The 18,244-nt window shown below is 48.4% G+C and overlaps 2 protein-coding genes across 5 annotated transcripts; both read left to right on the plus strand.

Annotated features, from left to right (window-relative positions):
- Positions 1–1,111: 1,111 nt before the first annotated feature.
- Nme4 (NME/NM23 nucleoside diphosphate kinase 4) lies at positions 1,112–7,022 on the plus strand. Of its 2 annotated transcripts, none has more exons than XM_028854630.2 (5): positions 1,112–1,252; positions 2,597–2,730; positions 2,912–3,013; positions 3,143–3,255; positions 6,558–7,022. In XM_028854630.2, exons 1-5 carry the CDS (start codon positions 1,168–1,170, stop codon positions 6,640–6,642), a joined length of 519 nt encoding a protein of 172 aa, XP_028710463.1. In that variant the 5' UTR covers positions 1,112–1,167; the 3' UTR covers positions 6,643–7,022. The 2 variants fall into 2 exon arrangements, with proteins under 2 accessions (XP_028710463.1, XP_028710462.1); XM_028854629.2 differs by lacking the exon at positions 6,558–7,022 and adding an exon at positions 5,144–5,554 and having other exon boundaries at positions 1,117–1,252.
- A 76-nt stretch (positions 7,023–7,098) lies between these two features.
- Positions 7,099–13,840, plus strand: Decr2 (2,4-dienoyl-CoA reductase 2). 3 transcript variants are annotated; one of them, XM_028854627.2, is made up of 9 exons: positions 7,099–7,276; positions 8,191–8,259; positions 9,115–9,166; positions 9,850–9,985; positions 11,492–11,616; positions 11,688–11,781; positions 11,971–12,075; positions 12,599–12,816; positions 13,258–13,840. In XM_028854627.2, the coding sequence occupies exons 1-8, from the start codon at positions 7,197–7,199 to the stop codon at positions 12,814–12,816; spliced, it is 879 nt and encodes a 292-aa protein (XP_028710460.1). In that variant the 5' UTR covers positions 7,099–7,196; the 3' UTR covers positions 13,258–13,840. The 3 variants fall into 3 exon arrangements, with proteins under 3 accessions (XP_028710460.1, XP_028710459.1, XP_028710461.1); XM_028854626.2 differs by having other exon boundaries at positions 13,262–13,840; XM_028854628.2 differs by having other exon boundaries at positions 13,303–13,840.
- The last annotated feature ends 4,404 nt before the right edge of the window (positions 13,841–18,244 follow it).

Consider the following 18,244-nt stretch of genomic DNA (forward strand, 5'->3'; position numbering starts at 1 on the left):
CGAGGCCAGTCTGGGCTACCAAGTGAGTTCCAGGAAAATCAAAGCTACACAAGAGAAACCCTGTCTCAAAAAAAAAAAAAAAAAAAAAAAAAAACATGGGCTGAAGAGATGGCTCACGTAGCTCCAGTCTGAGAGAATCCAATGTCCTCTTCTGGCCTTCTCTGGACTTAGGCAGGTAGTTCCCAGACATACATTCAGACAAACCAACACACGGAAAACAAAAGTGAAAGAGGCTGGAGAGAGGGCTCAGTGGTTAGAGAGAGGACTCAGCGGTTAGAGAGAGGGGCTCAGTGGTTAGAGAGAGGGCTCAGTGGTTAGAGAGAGGACTCAGTGGTTAAGAGCACTGTCTGCTCTTCTAGAGGATCTGAGTTCGGCACCCACGTGGGACAGTTCACAACCGTATGTTGTACACAAACATGAAAATAATTTTTTTTTTTTTTTTTTTTTGCGGGGGCAGGTTTCTAGAAGGGTTTCTTTGTGTATCCCTGGTTGTCTTGGAACTTGCTCTGTAGATCAGGCTGGCCTCGAACTCATATCCACTTGCCTCTGCCTCCCGAGTGCTGGGTTAAAGGTGTGCTCCACTACCTCTTGGCTCGTTAATAAAAAAATGTTTTAATCTTAAAAAAAAAAAAAAAAGAGCTGAGGACTGAACCCAGGGCCTTGCACTTACTAGGCAAGGGCTCCACCACTGAGCTAAATCCCCAACCCCAAAAGAACAATTTTTAAACAAAACAAAAATTTCAATAAATAAATAGTTTGAAAAGTTAAGGACGTAGTAACAGAACTGACAAATAGTCCAACTGCCAAACCCAGCTAAATAGAGCCAATTGGTATTTATGAAAAAGCTATTCTCCATGAAGTATACTTAGAATGTTTGACTGTGGTACGAAGCCGAGTATAATAAATACTGAATAGACCATTGCATTTTTTTTTCTTCTCCCACCCCAACTCTAGTACTGGGGAGGTCTAGCCCAAGCCTCGGCGCACTGAACTGCACCCTAGCGGGTTTTCTCCGGATTTTAACGGAGATCACAGCTTGGAGCCTGCGAGATCTAGGGTGAGGGGCCCCACCGGCCCCTTGGGGTGGAGGCGGGGCGGGGCGGGCCGAAGTGTGGCACCTCCCTCTGCCCTCTTGGCGCTGCTTTCCGCACCGCGCCAGCCCGCGCCATGGGCTGTTTCTTTGGGGCTGCGGCACTGCGGGCGTTGTTGTGCGGGCCACGCATTCCAGGCCTGCTGGTGCGCCCCAGTTCCGGTGAGTCCTGCACCCGTGGGGAGCTGGGCGGATGGCTGCCGCTCGGTCTTTGTTTGCGCACGTGCAGCTGCTGAAGGCTTGCTTTTGTCCCGGAGGACCGTGCCAGCACAACCCCCAACAGCCAGGGTCAGGGCTTTTAGCAGAACGCAGAAGCCCAGGCGGGGAGACTAGCAGACCCGTGGCTCCTAAGGGTGTAGGGGGGGGTCACTTTCTCTTCACGGAGCCGTTGTTCCCAGGGTATTGAAAGCCAGCCTGAGCCAGAGCAGGCCTAAGACAACCCAGCCACTTCCTGGGGTCCCTGCTCTTCATGGGGTGCTTTCTGAGAGCCAGATAACCTGTGTTCTTTTCATGCACCCTGGAAATTGAACAGTATTATCAAGGCACACAGCAGCAGGCATCAGAATTCTGGGGCTACCCTGGGTCCCCTGTCAACTCAGGTAGCAGAACAAGTATGTAAGGGAGACTAAATTCTTTGGGTTTTATTCAGCCTGTTGAGTTGTAGTGGGCGCCCGTTGTGGCCTGAGGATGGAGCCCGATCCCTCCTTTCTAAATTCTTAACTTGGTGTTTCTCCTTTCTTTGGTACACTTTTGCGAGACGATCGGGGTAGGACCCTCTCAAACGTAGCTTTTGAGCCAGTGGTGGTGGTGCCTGCCTTTAATGCCAGCACTCAGGAGGCAGAGGCAGGTGGATCTCTGAGTTCGAGGCCAGCCTTGTCTACAGAGTAAGTTATAGGATAGCCAGGGCTACACAGAGAAACTTTGTCTCCAAAACCAAAACAAAGTAACATTTGATCTTGGAGGAGACACTCAATGTCCTGGTAGTTGCATTGAACGGCAGAAGCTTGAAGACAGCTGCAGACCCCCTGACAGTGTTCTCTTGAGAGGCAGCCTGAACCCCCAGCCGCTGAGTCCCTGTCCTGCCATGTGGATCACTTCCTGTCATGGTCCTTCTCAAGTCCTATCCCTTTGTGCCCAGCACTCAGGCCACCTGGAGGTGGGGCACTAAGTCTCCTTGATTTCATGCCATTTCTCCACACCCAAAGGATAAGCTCCTAGTGTGCAGGCCTGGGGTTCACACAGTGTGGTACCCTGGCTAGGCTCAAGTTTTCTTCCCAGGGCGGGCGGGCATCATCACAAGGCCTCTTTGGTCCCTAAGTTATCAGAACCTTTTTGGGGAAATCATCTCCACCTTGGGCAGCTCCCATTTGTATTTGTTCTTCCAGATCTTCCTACAAGGTGGTGGGTACTTTCCAGTGCTGTGATGTCTGAGCTCTGTCAGGGATCTAGGTGGGAGAAACCTGAAAATGTGGAGCATCTTGACCCCTGACTCTTTCTCTTTTACAGGAGGGCCTTCCTGGCCCCAGGAGCGGACCCTGGTTGCTGTGAAGCCAGATGGGGTGCAGCGGAGGCTAGTGGGGACTGTGATACAACGCTTTGAGAGGCGGGGCTTCAAGCTAGTGGGGATGAAGATGTTGCAGGTATCAGCCTGTAGCCCTAAGAGACTCTAGGGAGAGTCTCCTAGCACTGGCAGTTGAAAAGGTTGGGAGTATCCATTCTGGGAGCTAGCTTCCATAGTAGTGTCTGAAAGGTGCCCCAAACTCAGGACACCAATTCAGGGTTTACTCTCCAAGGGTTCTTCTTACCCCTCCTTCCACACAGGCACCAGAGAGCATCCTTGCTGAGCACTACCGGGACCTACAGAGGAAGCCATTCTACCCATCCCTTATCAGCTACATGAGCTCTGGGCCTGTGGTGGCCATGGTACAGCAGGGCACGGGCAATGGAACGGGTGTGTGGGGTGTCCTCCCCTAAGCAAAGGAAGGGCTTGGATTCGGCCCAGGGCACCTAGGGTCCCCCAACTTCTCTCCAACCTTCATATCTGTGCTGCAGGTCTGGGAAGGGCACAATGTGGTCCACATCTCAAGGACCATGATAGGACACACTGACTCAACCCAGGCAGCCCCTGGGACAATCAGGGGAGACTTCAGTGTTCACATCAGCAGGTATGGAGGCCCTGACACCATTAGTCTCCCAATATGGGATAAAGAAGGCCAATTAGCCTGGCAGCCTGCACTTAAGACAGATCCTTGAAGCCGGGGTTAGTGGCGCACACCTTTAATCCCAGCACTCGGGAGGCAGAGGCAGGCAGATCTCTGAGTGCAAGGCCAGCCTAGTCTACAGAGTGAGTTCCAGGATAGCCAGGGCTACACAGAGAAACCCTGTTTTTTTTTTTGGGGGGGGGGGGGGGGGGGTGGGCAGGGAGAGAAGACAGATCCTTGAGAAGTGGGTGTCCTGCTGGGCTGAAAGTTTCTGATAGTGGGGTGTTTACTATATGGTTTTATTTGTTTGAGATATGTTGTCAGGTAGGCCAGGCTAGCTTTGAGCTTATTAAGTAGTTCAGGCTGTCTTGAACTCCTGATCTTCGGGCCTCTACCACCTGAATGTTAACTTACAGTATGCTACCATGTCTGACCAAACCCTTTTTCCCTGGCTTTTTTTTTTTTTTTTTTTTTTTTTCCTTCCAGACAGGGTTTCTCTGTGTATCCCTGGCTGTCCTGAAGCCCACTCTGTAGACCAGGCTGGCCTTGAACTCACAGATATCCACCTGCCTCTGCCACCTGAGTGCTGGAATTGAAGGCATGTGAAACTATGAATAGTATTTTCCCTGGCTCTTTAGTATTCTCTTTTGGTCAGTAACCATATGGGTTTGGCTGTGATAACTGGTAGGGAAATCTAGCCCTCAGAAGCTGGTGTATAGGCTAGCTTCTGAGCTTGCAAGAAACCAAGGCCAGGCTAGATGCAGATTTCCAGCCTGTTACTGCCTATCCACTTTTCCTTCCCCCTTTTCTTCTTCTTTTTTTTTTTTTTTTTTTTTTTTTTTTTTTTTTTTTTTTTTTTTTTTTTTTTTTTGGTTTTTCGAGACAGGGTTTCTCTGTGTAGCTTTACGCCTTTCCTGGAACTCACTTGGTGGCCCAGGCTGGCCTCGAACTCACAGAGATCCGCCTGCCTCTGCCTCCCGAGTGCTGGGATTAAAGGCGTGCGCCACCACCGCCCGGCTATTTTTTTTTTCCCCAGATAGAATCTCATGTAATACAGGCTGGTCCCAAACTAATTATATTGCTGAGGATGACCATGAACTTGTAATCTTTCTGCCTCTACTTCCCAAGTACTGGATTACAGACATGCACTGCCATGCCTGGTTTATGTGGTGCTGGGAATCAAATTTGGGACTTTGTGCATGCTAGGCAAGCACTCTGCCAGCTGAGCTACATCTCTAACTCTCATTTTTTTTTTTTTTTTAATTTTTCAAGACAGGGTTTCTCTGTATAACAGTCCTAGCTATCCTGGAACTCACTCTGTAGACCAGGCTGGCCCCAAACTCACAGAGATCCGCCTGCCCCTGCCTCCCAAGAGCTGTGATTAAAGGCGTGCGCCCCCACTGCCTGGCCCTTGTGCGTGTGCGTGTGCATGTGCGTGTGTGTCTGTGCATGTGCCTGCAGTGCCTGTGTAAGCCAGAAGAGGGTGTAAGATGCTCTGGAGCTGGAGTTACAGGTAGTTTTGAGCCGCCCTGTTCAGGTGCTGGGAACTAAGCTCAGGTTCTCTGCAAGAGAATGAATGTACTCTTAACTGTTGAGCGGTCTCTCCAGCCCCTCCCTTCCTTCCTGAGACTGGTCTCCTCTGTAATCCAGGCTGGCCTAGAACTCGAGGCAGTCCCCCCATCTCAGCTTCCTCGGTGCTGGTATTACAGGCTCTTAGCACCATAACCAGCTCCAAAATCCCTTTCTCTTCTGTACGATCACACTGTTCCCCTGACAGAGGGCAGCAGGCTAGAGGCAATTGTCCCTGGGAGCTCTCTCACTGAGGCATAGGCTTTACCTCTCCCTCTCACAGGAATGTCATCCATGCTAGCGATTCTGTGGAGGGGGCCCAGAGAGAGATCCAGCTGTGGTTTCAGAGCAGTGAACTGTTGACCTGGGCAGACGGTGGTCACCACAGCAGCTGCTACCCAGCCTGAGGGTTTGAATTGCCCTCTGCACTTCAGGGTTCATCCATGACCAACTACCTCTGCCAACAAGAACTCCAGCCCATACCCTTCCCGTCTCCCAAACACTCCCTGTTTACCTTTTGTCCACCCCCAGCCCAGGGAGTCTAAACCTCAACTTTATGTGCCTTGTTCTGTCCGAAACCAGCACAATATTGGACCATATCCTTCTGTACCAAAGTGCCAGACAACCTTTGGGACATTGTCACAGGTGGTTTCGCCTGCCCCAAAGGAGAAACATTAAAATCTTCTGCTTCAAATGGGGATGGTATACTTATTTCTGCCATCTCAGCATTGTGTGATCTTTCCTGGGGAGATGTGCAGAGTAGCAATTCTATCCATTCCCAGCTTGGGGGAACCCATGGCTTTATTGGACAGACAGGGACATGGATGAGGGGCTAGCTACAGAAGCACGGATGACTTCAGAACAGCTGAATCACTGAAAAGTCCCACCGAGCATGAATCAAGGAAACTGCATGGTGGGACCCTGTGTTCAGTGAACCTACCTCTTATATACCCTAGCATCCCTGCCCCAAGACCCCTGACAGTAGGAAGGAGTTCTAGGTGGGAATCTAAGGCAAAGGTTCTGAGATGCCCTGCATTACTATTACCCTAGTCCCAGCTATCACTGTATTCTACTCATTTCCTTGGCATGACTGCAGGGCCAAGCATCCTATAGGTCCGGTAGTCATATGTGGAGAAAACTGCTTTATTCCAGCACTCTAATGAGAGTTTTTTATGCTTGGTGTAAACTGGCTTGAAGCTTATAGCTTTCCTCCCCTGGGAGGAGGATCCCTTGACTTTGGTAACTATATCAACCAGGCAAGAGTTCAGGGTTCATGGAATCGAGAATCCGAACGGAGTTCTTTGGCTGGTGCTGTTACAGCTCCTGCTTGTATGATTCTTCTGAGTGGGTGGCGGCAAGGGATAGGTGGGGCCCAAGGCTTCTTCAAGGCACACAACTTGTGGGTAGCAGTGCCGGTCCTTGTGGGTAATGTGTGTCAGGTCTGAGGTCGGAACAGCGGAGGCTTACGCTCCAGGGGCTACTCTCATCTTGCCCTCAAGGCAACCCAGGCACCAGAGAGTATTCTCCACTCTTGACCTGATGTGGTCTGTGACGGTGACCACTGCCTGACGCCTTTTATCTTCACGTTGATGCATGTGAATCCCATCTCACCCAGGATCCTGAAGTGGCTGACCCAAGTAGCTGATACACATGACCGCTTCTGAGGCTAATTGACAAGTCATTTCACTTTTTAACAGCTTGACGACGGAACCCACTCCTGGGTTCTCAGCAACCGGTCTCTTGTCTGAGCAGCTTCAGGAGAATGTGGATCAAGTACGGTGATCCTTGCCAGCCACCAAGAGGGCCACTCTGGGAATTTTTTCACCCGGGCTAGCCACGCGAGGGAGCTATTGGCTTTGCAAACTCCCGATCGTCTTCCACTGGAAGGGAGTGTCCAAGCTGATACGACACTGTCTGGCCAGCTTGGGTACTTGGATTAAGTGGCCTCACCTTCATCCAACTGGGAAAGGACTCGGGGGTTTAACAGGCGGGAGCATCGTACGGCGTCAGCGTCTGCGCCTCCTCCCTCTTGCAGTCCCAGCAGGCTGCGCGCCACCAAGGGTGGGGCGCCCGCCGGGTGGAATGCGAAGAGCGGGAGGGCGGGGAGTCGCAGACGGGAGTGTGATAGGAAGGCGTGGAAGGGACGAGGCACCGCCTTATAGGTGGGGCCTCCCTGCTGAGAGAGTCTGGTGGGCGGGGTGGCGTGGGGGGTGGGACTCTGGTCCTGGTTGTTTCTGGGCGGAGCGAGCAGCTTGCAGAACGCTGTGCACTGCAAGGTAGGGTCTGGTTCCCAGTTTTAAGGTCCTCACCACTGCGGCCCGCACACAGCGAGCGTCATGGACCAGCAGCCGCCCGACGTTGAGGAGGACGATTGTCTTTCTGAATACCACCACCTCTTCTGCCCGGACCTTCTTCAGTGAGCTAAAGCAGGGAATAAGGGAGAGATCCGGGGTTGGGGTACAGGGGTCAGAACGGATCTGCTGCTGGGACGGGTGCTCAGTACTCTGCTCCTGGGCAGACCTGAAGTTTCTTGGGGTTCTGGATCCCCAAGGATCGGATGAAGGACTGAGGGAGGAAGCTAGTTCGTTTTGAAAATGTCTCACTTGAGACCTTACTACACAGAGCATTTTAGGTTAAATATTCTGAACTTCCAGGAAGCCCAATAATAACAGACTTTAAAGATTGCAGTTTTATGGCTGCGGATTGTGTCTAGCAAACCCACTGGGTTCCAGCCTCTGCTTGAGCATATTTTCTTTCATAGTCAAACTGGGTGAAAGTTCATGGGATCAAAGTCCCCCTTAGGCCACCTATTTACCCTCTGTTAACAGTGATTTATTTACTTATTTATCTAGTTTTGGTTTTTCGAGACAAGGTTTCTCTCTGTAGACCTGACTATCTGGAACTCTCTCTGTAAACCAGGCTGGCCTCGAATGCACAGAGATCTGCCTGCCTCTGCCTCTCGAGTGCTGAGATTAAAGGCGTGCGCCACCACTGCCTGGCCAGCCTGGCCAGCGATTTATTTATTGAGACAGAATCTTACGTAGTTTAGGCTGTCCTGAAACTCACTATGTAGCTCTTATGTAATTCCTGATGCTGGAGTTACGCGCATGCATCCCCCACCAGGCTAAAACATTGGCTTTAAAGTAGACTCTAGGGACTAGAAAGCTGGCTCGGTGGTTCAGAGCACCTACTGCTCTTCCAGAGGACTCAGCTTCGATCCCCAGCATCCACATGAGGACTCAACCATGTGTAGGCACACGGGCAAAATACTCATCGGGATGAAATAAAAAATATTTTTAAAAAAATGACTACATTTTCCTTTTTTTGAAGGGACAAGGTGGCCTTTATTACAGGCGGTGGTTCTGGGATTGGCTTCCGGATCGCTGAGATTTTCATGAGGTACACACTGCCCTGACACCCTCCCTATCACCTTACTTTCCGTTGGCTGGACCCTAATGGATTTTGGGGAATGGTTGGGTGCTGCCCTGGGGTTGGGGAAGACAGGACCTTTGGAGTCTCCTAAAGGTCTGTGTGACTGGCCTCGGAGCTTTATAGGTTGTGAGGGGGCTGCTACAGTGGGCAAGAGTGTCTCTGGGGACACAGGTCTTGTGGCATCACGAGAGGGTTAGCAACTTGCTACTGAAGCCAGCAGAGGCTCAGAATTAGGCTGAGGTGGAGGTAGAAGAACCTTCTCCAGTTCTCCCCAATAGTCTATTTTCACAACCTGAGGTGAGCCCCACAAGAACTGACTGTGGCTCCAGGTAGTCGACTATTGTTCGAAGCTAGTGGCTTTATGCAATTTCTTCTTGGTAGAACAAAGTCCTGTGTGTTATCTAATCATGACGGTTGGATGACTTAGTGTAGTTTTGGTGGAACTGCCCATTGCTGTCCCCATGAGGCTCCCTCTCTCAAAATGGGCTCTCTATCCTCCACTCCTGTGCCCCAGCAGGTCCTGCACAGGTCTGGGATTGGCGCCAGTCGCCCACCACACCCTCTCTGCCATGTACACAGTATCTGGGCTAGAATACCCCACCCCCGAGACATATCACAGAAACCATGGCACCCTGCAGTCCTTCTAGAGTTGCTCAGCCCTGCTTGAGTCCCTCTGCCTGCTGCCAGTCATGCTTCAGCCTTGATTCATACCTCAGCCTAAGGAACTCTCGGGGGAGTTCCTCTTAGAGTAGTACCTGTAGGGCCCTCCGCCGGGGCGTGTCCCTCTTACTTCCTTCTCAGTCCTGCCATCTGGTTTTGTAGGCACGGCTGCCACACTGTCATCGTCAGCAGGAGTCTGCCAAGAGTGTCCACGGTGAGAGCAAGGCTGTGGGGTTCTAAACCTGGGTGGGGAAAGAGTCCTGAGGCCCAGGGGATAAAAATACCAAAAACCTGTTTCTTCTTATGTAGAGGAGCTCAGTGGAAATGGACCCTCATGGATACCCTTGACTTTTTTGTTTGTTTCTTTGTTTTGTTTTTTTCAAGACGAGGTTCCTCTGTGTAGTTTTGGTGCCCGTCCTGGATCTCACTCTGTAGACCGGGCTGGCCTTGAACTCACAGAGATCCACCTGGCTCTGCCTCAGAGTGCTGGGACTAAAGGCGTGTGCCACCAAGCCCAGCCTCAATACCCTTGATGTTTTGGAAGTTTGGCTATTGGGTCATGTTTTTAGAAGTAATATGGTTCCAGAATTATTCAGTAGGATCACCAGCACTATGAAGGTCATCATCCCACCCATCTAGGGTCAGGGGAAATGCCTACAGGGTAGGCAGAAGGTGAGATCTGGGACAGGTGACAGGTTATAGAGAATGCAGGATGTTTTACCAACATCCACCAGGGGTCATGACCCCAGGGGGTGGCTATTTGCAAGCCAAGTCTCCCTTGGCAGGGTACCATGGCAAACTTGGGGTCCTAATGTAATGTATCATTTCCATCGAGTTCTAAGGACTGCTTTTCCAGGCTGAGGCTGCTAGCCAACCCTCTTTCTGTCTGCTGCCTAGGCTGCTGGAAAGTTGGTTGCTGCCACCGGAAGGCGGTGCCTTCCTCTATCTATGGATGTTCGAGTTCCCTCGGCTGTCATGGCTGCTGTGGACCAGGCGCTGGAAGAGTTTGGCAAAATCGACATCCTTATTAACTGTGAGTCAGCAACAAGTGAGGCCAGAGCCATCTGATAGGTCGATAGTGCTGCTTGGAAGCTCCAGAACTCTGTTCCTGGGGGCAGGGGTGTGCCAGAGAGCCTAGGTGCTTGTCCTGGCCTGACTATGGCCTCACAGTTGCCAGAGGCAAGACTCTGGCTACAGGTTCTGTCCTGGCCCAGCCATGACCTTTTCATTTGCCAGAGGCACAATCTAGGCTACAGGCTCTGTCCTGGACAATCTCTGCTCTTTCCGAGTGGCGGCTCAGCAAAGCCTAAGCTCTGCTGGGTGCGCTGTGAACATGACTAAGTCACACTTCAGGGGTGTTCTTGTGGACTGAAATTTCCACTTTAAAAAGTGGGCTAGTGAGGTGACTCAGCAGCTTAGACCTGAGTCCTATCCCTGGGACCCACATGGTGGAATGAGTGCGTCCACCGCCGCAGGATGTCCTCTGACCCCACACGTGCCCTGGCATCTGCACACCTGCACACACCACACATGTACACATACTAAATAAATACTAAAATAAAAGTATGAGGCTGCCTCCCCAGGTGTGGTGGCACATGCCTTTAATCTGAGCACACAGGAGGCAGAGGCAAGCAGATCTCTTAGTTTGAGGCCAGCCTGGTCTACATGATAAGTTCTAGGACAGCCAGAGTTATATAAAGAGACCCTGTCTCTAAATAAATAAACAAATAATTAAAAGTAATAGAGTTGGGAATGGAGCTCATCATGCAAAATGGACTGGTTACTATCTTTGGCCCAGAAAAAAGTTGATTTTTGTAGCCTTACAGAATAATTAAGTAGATAAAACAGAATTCTATATAATTACTTCACAATATCTGCTATTACTCAAATGTTACATTTGCTGAATAATTTATATTATTATCATATATTAAGGCTCCATATTTTTTTCCTGAGACAGGGTTTCTCTGTGTGCCCTGGCTGTCCTGGAGCTCACTCTGTAGACCAGGCTAGCCTTGAACTTAGAGATCCCTTGCCTCTGCCTCCCAAGTGCTGGGACTAAAGGCTTGGGCCACCATGCCTATTAAAGACTCTATTTTCAAATAAGGTCACATTCACAAACACCAAAAAAAAAATCTATCTGCTGATCTATCTATCTATCTATCTATCTATCTATCTATCATCTATCTATTTATTTTGTGAGATAGAATCTCCTGTAGGCTAGGCTGGGATCAAACTTACTGAGTGCTTAAAGATGACCTTGAACTCCTGATCCTTCTGCCTCTGCCCCACGTGCTGCCTTTATACTTGGTTTCAGGACTTAACTTCTTGGCATCTCGTCTTCTATCCTGTCCCTGTTGCCCATGAATTTCAAGTGCTTTGAGTCCTGTCTTGTCCGGTTCAGACCGCTTTGAGGGTCTCCACACTTTCAGAGCCCACAGAACATCAGGCTCCTTTTTGTACTCTTGGCAGGGATTGGTGGCCATTAGTGTCCTGTCTTCTCAGAGCCGCAGCCCACCAGCTTTCCGCTTCTGATCTCCAGGTGCAGCTGGAAACTTCTTATGCCCGGCCAGTGCTTTGTCTTTCAACGCCTTCAAGACTGTGGTTGACATCGACACCATTGGCACCTTCAATGTGTCTCGTGTGCTTTACGAGAAGTTCTTCCGGGTGGGTATCCTCTGGGCGGGGGCCTTTCCTCCTGTGGCTCCCCACTCACGGCCGTCCCTTGTATGTTTCAGGACCATGGAGGAGTGATTGTGAACATCACCGCCACTCTTAGCATGCGGGGGCAGGTGCTGCAGCTCCACGCAGGCGCGGCCAAGGCAGCCGTGGGTATGGGCGCCCCCTGTGAATTATCCCCTTGACTGTCCCTGGAGCCTGGTAATCTCCACACGGACTTGACCCTAGCCGTGGACACTGCACAGGCCTAGACTTGACCCTGAGCTCCTGCTGGCATTTAGGCTAACCCAGAGGTGGCACGGCCTCACGGTTTCCCCTCCTATGTGTATTTCTCCCACGCAGATGCTATGACGCGACACTTGGCTGTGGAGTGGGGTCCCCAGAATATCCGTGTCAACAGCCTGGCTCCTGGTCCCATCAGTGGCACTGAGGGGATGCGGCGACTGGGTAAGTCTCTTTGGGAGTTTGGGACAACCATCAAAGCTTCTCGAATTGTAGCAGGGCTTAAAATATTCTGTCTTTAGCGAGGCAGTGGCACACGCCTTTAATCCCAGCACTTGGGAGGCAGAGGAAGGCGGATCTCTGAGTTCCAGGACAGCCTGGTCTACAGAGTGAGTTCCAGGACAGCCAGGGCTGCACAGAGAAACCCTGTTTTGGAAAACAAAAACAAACAAACAAAAAACAACAGCAAACATTTTGTCTTATTCCAGTCAGGAAGTTATCCAAATGTTTGACCTTCTACCCTGTCTAATTTGGCCTAACTCTTAGGCTCTCCGTACCCTCACTGATTGCCCAGAGGGTATCGCTTTCCCTCCCGTGGATTCTATGGTATTCTGCACTTCCTCTGTTGTTGTTCTGCTAGGCCCTGCTAGAGCGACCACCTTTTCCAGATGTGGGCCGGAGGGAGTGCTGGATGGAGGCAGCAGTGGACATTGGGTTTACTGGGTCCTGACTTCCTATTGCCTTCCAGGGGGCCCCCAGGACAGTTTGAAATTAAAGCGTCTTTCAAACCCTGCGCAAAGACTTGGAAACAAGACAGAGATCGCCCACAGCGTGCTGTACCTGGCCAGCCCTCTAGCTTCCTATGTCTCAGGGATTGTGTTGGTGGTTGATGGTGGCTCCTGGATGACATTCCCAAACGACATCAATCAATTGGTAGAGTTTAAATCCTCCTCTGCGAAGCTCTAGGTAATGAGCTGTTCCCACTTCTTGGGGTCCCTGTCTCTTCTCTGCCAGGAGCAGCTAGGAATTACGGGTCAGGTTTTCATAGGACCATCCCTGGCCCTGTTGCACAGAGGGGGCCTGTCTAATGGACAGTCTCCAAGACTATGAAGGAAATGGACTCCTGTCACTGAGGTTTTCCCAGTGACCTTGGTCTCTTGCCAATTGGAGGGATACAGCCTTGAATTTGCAGTTCCTGCCTTAGTCTCTGGAGTGCTGAGATTACTGAACGGGTGACAGGATACAAAGTTTCCTTTTCTTTCTTTCTTTCTTTCTTTCTTTCTTTCTTTCTTTCTTTCTTTCTTTCTTTCTTTCTTTCTTTCTCTCTCTCTCTCTCTCTCTCTCTCTCTCTCTCTCTTTCTTTCTTTCTTTCTTTCTTTCTTTCTTTCTTTTCTTTTCTCTTTTGAGGTAGGATCGCACCTAACTCCGGCTCTCTTCAAACACACTGTGTAGCTGAAGATGATTCTGAACACCTGATTCTCCTGTCTCTACCTGCCAAGTGTTGAAATGACAAAAGAGCCGCTACGCCCACTTTTTGCAGCGCTGAAGGTCACTCCCAAGGCTTCATGCATGTTAAAACATCACTGTATCAACCGAACTACATCCTCTGCCTCAGGATACATCTTTTGACACACAAACAGACATTGTATTTTTTTTTAAATGTATCCAGAAGGCAGTATTCTTCATGAGAAATGCCTCCATCCTCACAGAGGTCTATACTTAACACAGAAACGTTGAATGTGAATTTGGAAATCCTCCCGGTCTAGTCCTTCTTCTGGGGACCAAGCTGTTTCCATGTTCTGCCTCTCCAAAACCCCCATCGAAGGTGGGCAGGACCAGGTCATGAGCCTAGCCTGATGCTTGCTCATGGTGTCTGAAGGGTTCCTACGATTTTTGCCAGTAAATAATCTTTTTACTATAAAAATATCTATGAGTTGGAATTTGTAAGTTTCTAGAAGGAAAATTAAAAAGTTTGATTCTATCACTGAAATAGGGGGTTGTGTTTCCTGTCTTTTTTCTTTGTTTCTTCAGCATGGTTGCTGCTCATGCTCTTCTTCCACTGACAGCACGGTCCTTTTCCCCACAGTAGCACGGCAACACCGCTTCCAGATTCCTTCCTTCCTTTCTCCCCCCGGCCCCCGCAAAAAAAAACAGGGTTTCTCTATGTAGCTTTGGAGCCTGTCCTGGATCTCGCTCCTGGACCAGGCTGTCCTGTGTGAGGCCTCGAACTCACAGAGGTCCAACTGTTTGTTTTGTTTTTTAAAGACAGGGTTTCTCTGTGTAACAGTCCTAGCTGTCCTGGAACTAGCTCTGTAGACCAGGCTGGCCTGGAACTCAGAGATACTCTGCCTCTGCTGGGATTAAACTGTGCACCACCTGGCAGCTTCCTGATTTCTTATCAAGGGACTCCAGATCAGAGGGAGGTATGGCTCTGTGGCCACCTTTGTTATGGGAAGTCTGTCACTGGTCCGCTAGCCAATTGAGAGGAGAGTTTTGATCCAAGAGGCGGGTTTTCATTAGTGATGGATGTGACCAAGGAAGAGGCGGCCTTTTCGAGCGAGGAAACGAATCCTGTAGGATGTTAGCGGTGGCTTGTGATTTGACTCAGGTTCCTCTTTTGTTTTTTTAATATTTGTGGACGGGATTTTGCATTTTAGTAAGCCATAAGGAAAATTTTATCATCTGGTGCCCGAAGTGGGGCACTCCGCGACTCCTAGAGCGGGTCTGCCCCGGAGCTCCCCGCGCGCCTCCACCGCGACCCCCGGAGTTCCCCGCGCTCTCCCGCCCGCGCTTGCAGCCACCGGGTGTCCTCCCGAATCGGTTCTGCTCGGCTTGCACAGGCGTGGGACAAGTTCTGGTCCTTGAGCATCGCTCGGGGTGCCGCCGTCTCCTCCGCCGCATACGAGTTCTGCTCCTCACAAGCCCAGGGTAGTGTGGTCCAGCTGCTTTGAGCATTGGCTTAGTGTGCTGACCTTGAGCTACCTTGGTGCCTCACCTCCTCCGCCTGCTGGCCAAACACCGTCAGTACATCTAAATACCTTCACACAACCCACGCCTCCAGAGAAGACCACAGCCCAGTCCTCCGAGGAGCAGCATCACAACTGATAAGATACTTGGGAACTTTTAAACAGTGAACTAGGCTATTAAATACATAAATACATAAGTAAATAAATTTTTTTAAAAAGTAAAATAATAAGAGGAAAGGACAATGTAAAAACCTTCCCCATGTTGAAGATTGGCAGTATCACAATGCAGGGAATTAGGACCCTATTCACTGCTGTTATGAAAATAGATGAAATAAATGAGATAAACAACTTAGCTGGGATCAATATAATGTTTACCACAATTATTAGCAGTCTGGTAATTCACATTTTATCCTTAAAAAATGGTTTGATAACTACCAAATATGAGAAATTGATAAGATACCAGTCTTAGAAAAGTCTACTACTGATAATATGTAAGCTTTACAAATAATTACTTGGGAGAATAATACAATTTTGATTGATAAGATAAAAGCTTTAGAAACAAATACTAAAATATTCAGGAACAGCATTTAGAGGAGAACCAACCTCACCATTATATTATAAAGTGAGAGAGGAACATCCCAAGGTTATTAGAAAACCAACCCTAGTTTATGCAGTTACCATTCAAGAATGAACACCAGATGATAGATATCCCCAGGGTATGCGGAAGTTAACTGGATCCTACAGAAGCAATAGTTTAATATGGTATGCACTCACCTTTTGTGAAGCAGATGTTAAAGTCATCGGCCACTCAGAATTATCCCATGAGACTGGAAAGATTTAGTTGCAGCAGGATTGTAATCCGGTTCTCAGTTACAGTGGAACACATGATGGAGAGACGAAGCTAGGGCCATGGAACAGCAAGGCAGGGTTAGAGGTTAGAAGATTTCCCAAGATCAAATGCTTGGTGAGGGACTGTTAAGATGTGGAAAGACATTTGATGATCACACCTTGGCCCTGTGCCGTACAGCAGCTTTGAATGCTTGGGACAAGACCGAAGAATCAGGAATGACTTTCAACACTTACTGGGAGACAGTTGCTAACTACCACCCACAATCGGAATAACAGCTCAAGAACTAAGTAATTTATTTCAAACCTTACAAGGTGAGAAGGACATAAATAGTTCAAGAAAATTAACAGCTGCGATTAAGAGAGAATTGGTAGAGAAAAAAAAAAAACACAAGATGCACATGTGGATCATTTGGATCCAGAACTTGATTGCATCCTACTTATTCTACCTTTTACCCACTCTCCTGCTGGAATTCTTATGCAGAGAGAAGATAATATTCTAGAATGAATATTTTTGTCACACAAACAGAACATAAAAATTAAAGACCTATGTAGAAAAGGTTTCTGAATTGATTCTAAAAGAAAAAGAGAGACTTCATCAATTAACAGGAATGAGCCCAACAGAAATTGTAGTACCTTTTACTAATGCTGAAATTTCCTCTTATGGGCAGAAAAATGAACATTGACAAAGAGCTTGCAGTAATTTTTTGGGAGAGATTAACAACAAATATCCCAAAAGCGAGAGACTTCAATTTATAAAGAGAATCACGTGGGTCCTTTCTCACAATTGGTACGGGGAGCACCAATATCTGGAGCCCCTACGTTCTATACTCATACAAACAAATCAGGAAAGGCAGGTTTTAAATCAGGAAATTTAAGTAAAGTGGCTCAAAGCCCTTATGATTCTGTTCAAAAATCAAAATTATATGCTATTCTCATGATATTATTAAAATTTTCATAACCTCTTGATATAGTTACTGACTGTCAGTATGCAGAAAGAGTTGTTTTACATATGGGAACTGCTGAAGTTATTCCAGATGATTCAGAAGTGACTTTGTTATTTATTCAATTATAAGAAATAATCAGAAATAGAAATCATCCCTTGTATATAACACATGTCAGATCCCATATGGGTCTACCAGGCCCTCTAGCACAAAGAAATGATAAAATTGACCAGCTATTGGTAGGAAGTGTGCTAAAAGCTCCAAAACTTCATAAGAAACACCATGTTAATAACAAAGGTTTGAAAAAAGATTTTCTATCACTTGGCAGCAAGCCAAGGAAATTACAAGGAAATGTCCTACTTGTGCTTTGTAATAACCAAATACCACTACCTGCAGGAAGTAACCCAAAAGGTACTCAAAGAAATGAAATTTGGCAAATGGTGCCTGGCCTCAAACTCACAGAGATCTGCCTGCCTCTGCCTCCCAAGTGCTGGGATTAAAGGCGTGTGCCACCACCGCCCAGCCAGACAATTTTCTATAGATGAGTAAATTGTCTGCATGTAGAGGTCAGTTTGGCTCAGAGAAACTGACTGCACTTGCTTGGTCTGTTGGCCTGCAGGCCTAGGATAGCCATGGAAACTTCTTTAGTCACAGGCATCCTCAGCAAGTATCATTTTTCTATTGAGGAGGCCAGAAAGGCAGACAGTAGGTTGAGGAGGCTCCAGCATACTCCGTCTAGCTTGTGGACCTGGCTAACACTCTGTGGAAATATTTTACAACATAGCAATTGGTGAAGAGCTACATTATCTCCAATCATGTCAACAGTCTCTGAAACTCCCTTAACAGTATGGTATGCACCTGCAGGCCCAGCACTTAGGAAACTGAATTAGGAGGACGGTATGTTTAAAGGCAGCCTGGGCTTCAGAGTAAGACAGATCAACAACACAACCATCTTCAAGACAAAAATAAAATTCCAGGAGAATTTTATTTGTTATTTCAGGGTACTAGAAGTTGAACGTAGAGGCTTACACATGCTAGGCAAGCATGCTTCTGCTTAGCTCCTCCCCAGCTCTTAATTTTATCGTGTGTGTATGTGTGTGTGTGTTTTGCCTCCATGTATTTATGTGCATTATGTGCATGCCTGGTATCCATGGAGGACAGAGGAAGACATTGGATCCCCTGGTACTGGAGTTACAGATGTAGTTATGACCACCATGTAGGTGCAGGGGATCAAACCTGGATCGAACAATGTTCCAGGTCTCTTTTTACTTCTTATTTTGAGAGAGAGTCTCACTAAGTGGTCTAGACTGGCCTCTAACTTGTAATTCTCTTACCTCAGCCTCAGTTGGGTATTTATTGGCCTTTACAAGTAGGCCTGGGTTCCAGAAGCATTTAAAGTATCCTATGCAGTTAAATGTTGTATCTGTTCCTCAAATGTTCATGAAGACGTGGGGGTTTGCACCTCTCTGACTTGTTCTGTTTTATGCATAGTTTCAAAGGATGAAACATTTTCTGCTTCGTGTGTGTGTGTGTGTGTGTGTGTGTGTGTGTGTGTGTGTGTGTGTGTGTATGTGTGTGTGTTGTTGTTGTTGTTGTTAGGGAAATGAACCCAGAGCCCGGGCTAGGCCTCTAAGCCAC

Source organism: Peromyscus leucopus, chromosome 8b (genome assembly GCF_004664715.2).
Source record: "Peromyscus leucopus breed LL Stock chromosome 8b, UCI_PerLeu_2.1, whole genome shotgun sequence".
Classification (NCBI taxonomy): domain Eukaryota; kingdom Metazoa; phylum Chordata; class Mammalia; order Rodentia; family Cricetidae; genus Peromyscus; species Peromyscus leucopus.

Excerpts from the sequence above, each read along its gene's own strand:
- Nme4 (XM_028854629.2), top strand. The coding sequence starts at position 1,168 with ATGGGCTGTTTCTTTGGGGCTGCGGCACTGCGGGCGTTGTTGTGCGGG. Across the intron at positions 2,731-2,911 it reads TGGGGATGAAGATGTTGCAG|GCACCAGAGAGCATCCTTGC; the intron begins GTATCAGCCTGT and ends CCTTCCACACAG. Across the intron at positions 3,014-3,142 it reads CTGGGCCTGTGGTGGCCATG|GTCTGGGAAGGGCACAATGT; the intron begins GTACAGCAGGGC and ends TCTGTGCTGCAG.
- Decr2 (XM_028854627.2), top strand. The coding sequence starts at position 7,197 with ATGGACCAGCAGCCGCCCGACGTTGAGGAGGACGATTGTCTTTCTGAA. Across the intron at positions 9,167-9,849 it reads GTCTGCCAAGAGTGTCCACG|GCTGCTGGAAAGTTGGTTGC; the intron begins GTGAGAGCAAGG and ends TCTGCTGCCTAG. Across the intron at positions 11,782-11,970 it reads CGCGGCCAAGGCAGCCGTGG|ATGCTATGACGCGACACTTG; the intron begins GTATGGGCGCCC and ends TCTCCCACGCAG.